At 40.3% G+C, this 8,916-nt stretch overlaps 1 protein-coding gene across 1 annotated transcript; it reads left to right on the top strand.

Annotated features, from left to right (window-relative positions):
* Window positions 1-2,737: 2,737 nt before the first annotated feature.
* Window positions 2,738-8,617, top strand: LOC115686134 (protein DOWNY MILDEW RESISTANCE 6-like). The gene is made up of 4 exons (XM_030611330.2): window positions 2,738-3,184; window positions 3,673-3,920; window positions 7,432-7,756; window positions 8,232-8,617. The coding sequence occupies exons 1-4, from the start codon at window positions 2,987-2,989 to the stop codon at window positions 8,478-8,480; spliced, it is 1,020 nt and encodes a 339-aa protein (XP_030467190.1). The 5' UTR covers window positions 2,738-2,986; the 3' UTR covers window positions 8,481-8,617.
* The last annotated feature ends 299 nt before the right edge of the window (window positions 8,618-8,916 follow it).

Below are 8,916 nucleotides of genomic sequence, written 5' to 3'. Positions count from 1 at the left end.
TTTAGGACTTTTTGGAAATTTTACCCATAATAAAGCTCATGGGAAAGGATGGCAGAAAGAGATGGTAAGAGATACAAAATTCGCCATCTAGAAGGGCTTGGATGTGGTAAGAAATTTTTCCTAAAATTATTGAAAGTAACAAATAAGGCTCTTGATATTACATATACGAAAAACCTCATTGGCATCCTAGTCGTCGAGACTACGATGTCACCTGCCAGCCACGATTGGTCGTTAAAGGAGACAAGATGGCACATTGATCAAGTTGAGAATGTTCCTATTTTATATTGCAGGGTCTACATTCGTCTCATGCAAGTATAGCAATGTACCTTTACCTAAATTGACGGAAAACTTGTAACGTTTGTCCATATATGTCGCTCTACACCAATTGCATATGGAGAGACGAGATCGGAGCTAAAATTTATCTCGTCTTAGATGAGTTGCTTTGGATAAATTAAAACTCATGTGATCGAAAGATCGATGAATGCACGTAACATGTCCTAACATACAACAAAAACGTTGCTCCACGACACTAGCATGTCCCTTTCTCCCTAAGATCTCGAGAATCCTTATAGAATGGGTGGCTGATGCAATGATGTAAGTTTTAGACATATCCTATCGCCCGTGGACGGTGAATGTACGATGCCACCGTTCTTTAATGGAAAAACTTTCGTCCTTTACACTAATATCACAAAGGATCCCCGTTAACGTGAGGCTCACAATTACATCACGTTTATAACGGTTTCTATTTCAGTTTATGTCCCAAGAAAAACCAATATTTTGCTGTCAATGTTTGGTTTAACACCTTTGTTTTTATGAAAATTGCCAGAAAGTAAGAATGTCCCTTTCTTGCTCTTTTTGCTTTTAACTTTACGGAAAAAGAGTAAGCTTTTTCAGCACGTGCCTCACACCTAAGTAATCATTCACTGTGTGTAGATTGCTACTGGTGCAAAGAACAGGAAGAAAATAAAGTTGCTGACACTATGTTTCAATCTTTTCATCTCCAAATTGCACGTGAAGGAAATCGTGGCTAATTGCATGGGCTATAAATCACGTTTTCATATTTACCTACCTAACTTGTGGAGTAAAACTGAAAAAAATATGATCGAGCATTCTACGAAGCATGTTAGATCGTGTACCCGAATTCCTACCCTATCTCTTCATTAGGTAAAGTAATTAAAAGCTTGCACTTCCAATTTTCCACTCAATCCTACCTTAATTGTACCCTATCTCCTCTTTGTTACTATTTCCTGTTATTAAAGGGTATCAAAGCTATAGTCAATAGTTTACCAAACATAGAAGAAATTGTAATGAAAGGTTACCAATGGTAGAAACCCCATATGGGTCCAACACAGATCTTATCAAACTCGATCGTTCTTGCTTTTAATAAAGCCAAATCAGTTTAACCCAGATCGTGAAATGTTCAATTCTGTCGTAGTTTTTTTAAGTTTGAAAGCAGTGGACCTCTAACCAAAACTGTGGGCTTCTGCTTTAGTACTTAGAAATCAAATACGCTACGAATAATGACATAAATGATCTTTGAACTTTGACTCAATGTGCAATATAGTCAATGAACTTTTCATTTGTTCAATATGATTCCTAAACTTTTTTCTCATTGTGCAATGTGATCCCCCGAACTTTTAATTTGTTCAGTGTGGTTCCTAAAATTTTGGTATATGTTTAATTTAGTCCTTGAACTATATGAAAATTATTGTCCTTCCATTAACTCAAGTCCAGGGACAACATATAATCCAGTAACTAAATTGAACATGTACCAAAAGTCCAGAAGTTATATTGAATAAATTAAAAGTTTAGTGATGACATTATTTATTGAGGTAAAGTTAATGGATTACATTGAATAAACTAAAAGTTCAGAGATCGCATTGTACATGGAGCCAAAGTTTAGAGATCATTTATGTCATTTTTCCAATGCGCTATGTATCAAACTTAAAGGATGTAAATATAGCCATCAATTTCATAAGGCATAACCGCCACTTGAATATTAGGTGCATTCAACACTTCACGTAGGATATGCATTGAACCATCCAGAGATGGACACGTGGCAATAATGGACCCACTTTTTAGACCTTTTCTCTCTCCTCAGATATTCCTCTCTCGTTCGTTACTCTCTCTCCTCTCACCATTTTCTTCCTTTTCTTTTTGCCATTCGAGGCCATGGACGACGCTTTGTAGATTGCAGCGTCACCGGTCAGCCATGGACAACCCGCTCACCAGCATGCCGATGACCTGTTCTCGGAGATGAGCTCCTTTATTGCCGACCGCTCGCGTAGAGATTCTTCACCGATGAACTGTTCTCGGAGACGAGCTCGTCGAGCTTCCTTCTCCACGCGGAGATCTCCGACTCCTTGCGCTCCACCTCGGCCTCCATCTTTTTCACCATGGTCTCGTCGGTCCTCCATCTCCACCTCGCGCTCCAAAATCTGCTTCAGCTCGTCGACGAAGGCTTGGTGCGCCTGCTGAATCTCCTCGCTGTTGTATGGGCTCTGGGCCAACTGGAGCTCAGCGTGGGCCGCCTTGATGGCGGTCGCCACCGCATCGGCGTGCTCGTGAGCAGGTCCTCCATGGCTGGCCGGCGACGCTCAATCCACGAAACGTCGTCCATGGTGCCTCAAAAGGCAAAAAGAAAAGGAAGAAAATGGTGAGAGGAGAAAGAGGAATGAAGGAGAGAGGAGGCAAAAAGAAAAGTGAGAAATTGGTGAGAGGAGAGAGAGTAACGAAGGAGAGAGGAATAACTGAGGAGAGAGAAAAGGTCTGAAAAGTGGGCTCATTATTGCCACGTGTCCATTTCTGGATGGGTCAATGCATATCCTAGATAGAGTATCGAATGCACCTAATATTTTCTCATCCTGCTCCATAAATATACACACAACCTTCTCGGAAGCTCACCAAAGCCAGCCATACCCACAAACTCTAAAGGGGCAGAATTCATTTATCTGTTTCTGTGGTGTCGTTGGTCATTAACTTGCGCATGGAAGCTAAAATCATATCCAGTGGCACTCGGTTCACGACGTTGCCGAGAAGCTACGTGAGATCAGAATCCGATCGTCCTCGCCTCTCCGAAGTGTCTGCCTTTGAACATGTCCCAATCATCGACTTGGGTTGTGATGACAGATCCCAAGTCGTTCACCAAATTGGCGATGCTTGCAGATTTTACGGTTTTTTCCAGGTGAAACTCATTTGTGATCTTTCATTCGCTTTGTTAAGGAGTCAGTTGAAGAGTCTCACGAACACCTAATTTGAATTTAGGCACATTTATTAGCGTTCTACTTCATCTATAGACTTAGCTTTTTAGAAGGAAAGTCATTGTGGCCATGATATCTCGATTAGTTGGACCGTGGCCCTTTCATTTGATCATTTTGCATCTGGACCTGATTCTCGACGTTGCTCCCCTATGCTTGGATTACATGTGTCCTAACACGGCCTCGTCTCGCCGTTATTCATCCAACCCGCAATACCCTATCGAAGGCAGCTTTTATCATCCGATTGAATATATCACACACTTTAACGATACGAAAAGTGTCGAGGATCTCACGTGACATAATGATGTGATATAAGCAAGCTTTAAAAAGATATCGTACTCTCATCCTTTGGTAATAATATATATACACTAGAAAATTTTGATTTGGGACTCGGGGGTGTCGTGGTCTTAATTAGGTGATCAACCATGGAGTGTCGACAGAAGCGGTGGAGAGGTTGCAAGAGGTGGCGGGAGAGTTCTTCCGCCTGCCGGTAGAAGAGAAAATGAAACTTTATTCGGAGGATCCTACGAAGACGGTGAGACTGTCCACCAGTTTCAATGTGACGAAAGAGAAGGTTCACAACTGGAGAGACTATCTCAGGCTCCATTGTCACCCGCTTGACAAGTATACCGAAGAGTGGCCCTCCAATCCTCCTACGTTCAAGTATCTCTCTCTCTCTCTCTCTCTCTCTCTCTCTCTCTCTCTCTCTCTCTCTCTCTCTCTCTCTCTCTCTCTCTCTCTCTCTCTCTCATTTTAAGAACATAATGACCTGTGACGTTATCTACATGCAATAGTCACTGAAAGTTCAGTACTGTCAAAATTTAAAATCACTAATCAAAAGAATGATTTGAGATTGAAATAGAAAAAACCAATGTGGCCCATGAATTTCTTAACTTTTAAACGACTTGGCTTTCCTGAAAGCAGAGTGCACAGGGAATCAACAGGTATGCGATATGCATTGTGTAGAAAAAGGGAAAAGAATGTGCTCATACTCGAGAAAAGGACGAAGAGTCCACTCGTGAAACATGAGGTCTCTTTTTGTACTTCTCCAAGAAAGATTTAGACAATTGTTTAAGGTTGAGTGCACAATCTTTATCAGAAAAGAAAAAAACGCATTGAAGACACCGATACCTATTATAGTCGAGGTCTCGAGTTAAATTCCCAGCACTCTCTTCCCATCTGTTTAAGCATTTTTTTCCCTCCTCGAAACGTCACGGGCTTCGATAATTCCACACCCACATGAATCGACTGTCAATAGGCTTTATCGTCTTATTGGTTTGCGCCATTTTTTTCTCTTCACTATCTCACCACTTTTGGTCTCTGCCACAAAAATGAGTGAGAGTTGTTGTCAAATGGAAGATTCTGCCGTGGAATTGGTATGTGCTGCTTAGAAGTAGCGGTAGGGACAGCCACCGAAAACGCATTAAAATAAAGAGGAGAAAATAGACGGCCGGAACGTTGACCCGGTTGTCGGTCCTTACATGAGAATGGTGGTCATATTGCGCTCTTGTACCAAGTCGCGATGACGTGATATCGAGTGTTCTAAGGAACGAGCATGAGCTAAAAGAGGGTTAAAGATGTTCTATCTTCGTATTAGTATGTCTTGATTACTTGTACCATTTGCTAGGATATCTAAATATTAATAATGTTTAACTATTGTAACACCATTGATTATTTAAGAATATTTTCCTGCTTAAAAAAACGAAAAAAACGGAAGAGAAGTATTGCTATTGAAATATCGTCAATCATGGAGTGTAATGTGAACGGACCACTATTGTATTTTGTCCTATGGTTAGATTCCCTCAATCAATGGTAACGCAAGTTGGAAAAATAATAGAAAAACCCAAATCTACCTGACGTCAGCCTCCTACGTCCTGATGCTGATGTCATAATTCATCTACCCTACGTTCAATTTTCTATCACATGCAAAATGCTGTCCTTCAAGTATACTTTAGTTTCTTCTTACCCTTCTATCATTGGTTGAATATTCAGTACTTGAGAACCCATTAGAGTCAAGCCAATTTTCCATTTCCTTTACTTTAGGTTTCGGAAATCATAAAGAAAAAGAGGTACTAATGGAATATCCAAATTGTACCTAAATCTAATTAAACAAAAGGGTTGAGGGTATAACATTAATTTCAGAAATGTAGAAAAGGAGCAGTGTCAAATTTTCAAAAGTGATCAAGAAACGTAGCTTCTTTGTCTATATGATGTTGGCATATTGTGTCTACATGATGTCGGCCTATAATTGTCACCATGTGAAATCCATTTTCAATTCGTTTATCGTCCCCAAGTTCAATGATGTTAGGCTTCAAAGAGAGAGGATTCACATGGAGATAAAAAAGTATGGTAGGGAAGGTCCATTAGTCTTTTTGAAACTGACGCACTGAGCTCTACATATTCTCGTTCACATGATGTGTTGATCGGAAAATCAATCTGTGATCGAGAATTCAAACATTGGAAAGTTAGATCACGACGAAGGTGGCTATGATAAGAATTCCTATGTAGGGCATTCATCTAATCGTGACTAGTCAACTCAACGTCCTTGACTTTGGTGCTTATGCAGACTAAGAAACAGATGAAGCTGAGCTAGCAGATATATCCCCTAGGCATCTCATCTTGCTGAACAATATACCATAAATTAAGAAATAAATTGACTAAAAATATCAATTACGTCTATCCTTGATCGTAAGTTTGTCTTGACAAAGATGATGGATATTGCCGAATCAGCCGAAAGGAGAAAGGATACGTAAGGGATGAAATTTCTTTTACACTAGTCAGCATGCATTAACTCTCAAATATTGTTGTTAACTCCTAAGCTAGGCATGTAGATTAGGTTGATGACCATGGCATGAGCTCAAGTCATGATCTGCGGTCAAAGCAAGCCACTTAAATTGGCACACTTTACATTTATAAGCACGACTATATACAGTTAGATGCTCTCTAACTTTCTTCCGGAAATTAGACTTTGAATTGTCTAGAAGATGTCTGGTCTTAATTTTGCAAAAGGGAAAGCTGCCGACGTGATTAGGTGAAATTCAAGATGGAGAAAAATGGGTACACATATAGAAGTGCGATGGTAGGTGGATGTTTAATTGGTCAACGTAATAGACTTTGTCACAACCTAGGGGGTGAGCAACTGAGCCGGTTTACAAGGGAGACCGATCTGGTTCTCGTTTCCAAAAATTAGGAGCTAGCCTTGAGAGGTTCGGCTCCCTATGCTATACCTTGAACCGGTTGGTTCTATTCAGGAACCTAGAACTTGTAAGGCCGGTTCCAAGGTAGAACCTAGAAGTCAAATCTAGAGTAGAAGCTAGAACCAAACCAGTTTTGAACCAATTTATCCCTAACCCCAAGTAAGTTCTTTTACTCTTTTCTAAAATAGAAAATATTTTTTGAAATTAAATATGTTGGACATATTATCCTCAAGAAGAAAGAATTGTATTCATGTGTAACACATCCATGTTGTACATATTAATAAAAAGAAATAAAAATAAAAGAAAAAAAGAAGCCTTGGCAAGTTCTTGAATTTACCTTAGAACTGAGCAATTCAGTTCAGGTCGGTTCCACGATCAACGGTTCTTAATTTCAAATATTAGGAATCAACCCCGACAAGGTAGAATCCAAGTTTAAGATCTAGAATAATCTACTCACCTTAGAACCGATCACCCCAGTTGCAACCTAAAAGAGTGATGATCAGCATATATTATCTTTTTATTAGATTATATTTTTTTCTTTCAGTCCTTCCATTTCTTTATTCTCAGTAGAAAAGCCAACCGTAGCCCACAAATAGCACAAGCACGCTTCAAAATTAGGCCCAGCATTAGCCTGAATGGCCAGAAGAGTTGAGTCCACTTCATCTGAGGTTGGATTAACTGAGGAGTCCAAGAATCGGTGGGGTTCCAGCTAAAATTTCTTCATTTCATTGCGATTGTCTTGTGTTTTTTTCCAATGCTCGTTGTATCGAGATTCCCCGAGATATGAACAAGAGGTAATCAATGGACAGGTTTGGAGGGACATGGACCAACCCTCATGAAACTTCAGGCCCCAATCTCACCCTTTAGTGAAAAAGCTTTGAAATAACGTATAAGTGATTGTATCTGAAAGGCCTAGTTGAGCTACTAACCACTCATGTCTTGATAACTTTAATTGCCAACGTACGTGCTATCGATAGGGAGTTTGTGAGCAACTACTGTCGAGAAGTGCGAGGTCTTGGGTACAGACTCGAAGAGCTGATCTCGGAGAGCCTAGGGTTGGAGAAGGACACCATAAGGAACATCCTAGGAGAACAAGGACAACACATGGCCGTCAATTTCTACCCACCATGCCCAGAGCCAGAGCTCACGTACGGTCTCCCAGGCCACACTGACCCAAATGCACTCACCATTCTACTTCAAGATCTACATGTCGCAGGCCTTCAGGTCCTCAAAGATGGCAAGTGGCTCGCCATTAATCCTCACCCTAATGCCTTTGTCATCAACGTCGGTGACCAATTACAGGTACTTTTGACGAAGTGGATTGAGTCAATCATATGTATCATGTGACTATTGCATGTCTTTTTCTGTTGCGGATGGAGTATAATTTGCACCATTAATATTATGTCGACTTAGCCAATCAAAGATAAATTCGAAATGTATATATATCTTTTCCGTCCTTATCTATCGTGATTTATTTCTAACACTTTCAATATCTTGATCGCTTGACTATAGTCTCTAGCAAGATGACATGCCTTGACTCTGTCGAAAAAGTAAACTTTAGAAACAAGTGTGATCAGAGACGTATCTAGGTGGGGGAGACGGTGTGGGGGCCCCGCTTCCCCAGATTCAATTTTTTAAAGAAGTACCTTATGATTTATGATAAAATAGTTACTATTTCTCGAATATCCTAAGATATCTCTAATCTCAGCCCCTTCAAAAGTTTGGTCATAGATTCATCACTAAATGCGATGCTATCGATGTTGATGATGTACCACAGGCATTGAGTAATGGGAGGTACAAAAGTGTGTGGCACCGAGCCGTAGTGAACACTGACAAACCAAGAATGTCGCTCGCGTCGTTCCTTTGCCCGAGCGACGATGCAATGATTAGCTCACCGGTATCGCTCCTAGAAGACGGGCATGGGCCCATTTATCGGGACTTCACATATGCAGAGTACTACAAGAAGTTCTGGAGCAGAAACTTGGATCAAGAACACTGTCTTGAGCTCTTCAAGAACCAAGCCTAAATGGCTTGAATTTATTTGTAATTTAATCTGAACCTTTCTTCTTGTTTCACTTGTCATAAAACTAATAAGAAGGAATAAAAATTCCTAAAGGCATAGACTATTTCATATTTTATATAAAAGTTTACCCTACTTTCCCGCGACATGTTGTTTAAACTTTACATAAAATTGATAGGTAAATACTACCGTGCTGATGCTAGATATGACATCCAACAGAGAATGTAACATCCTCAAATTCAATCCCCAGGAAATGGCTATAGATCAAGTTTGCCAAGAGATCAGGGATCGGTCTTGGACGCGACACGTGCCCTACTCGTACCTGTAAGCAAGGAGATGAGACTCATTTATAAGCCTTCCAATCTTCCTACACCCTTGATTTTGCTAGATTTGAGTTGTAGATGATATTTGGTGGCTTGCATGTGTGGTTCTTGATATTTAT

The sequence above is a fragment of the Syzygium oleosum genome, unplaced genomic scaffold (genome assembly GCF_021117445.2).
Source record: "Syzygium oleosum isolate NSW1041296 unplaced genomic scaffold, Sole_v2.1 Sole_v2.31, whole genome shotgun sequence".
Classification (NCBI taxonomy): domain Eukaryota; kingdom Viridiplantae; phylum Streptophyta; class Magnoliopsida; order Myrtales; family Myrtaceae; genus Syzygium; species Syzygium oleosum.
The sequence above is the reverse complement of the archived record's forward strand: the minus strand, read 5'-3'. Positions and strand labels throughout refer to the sequence as shown.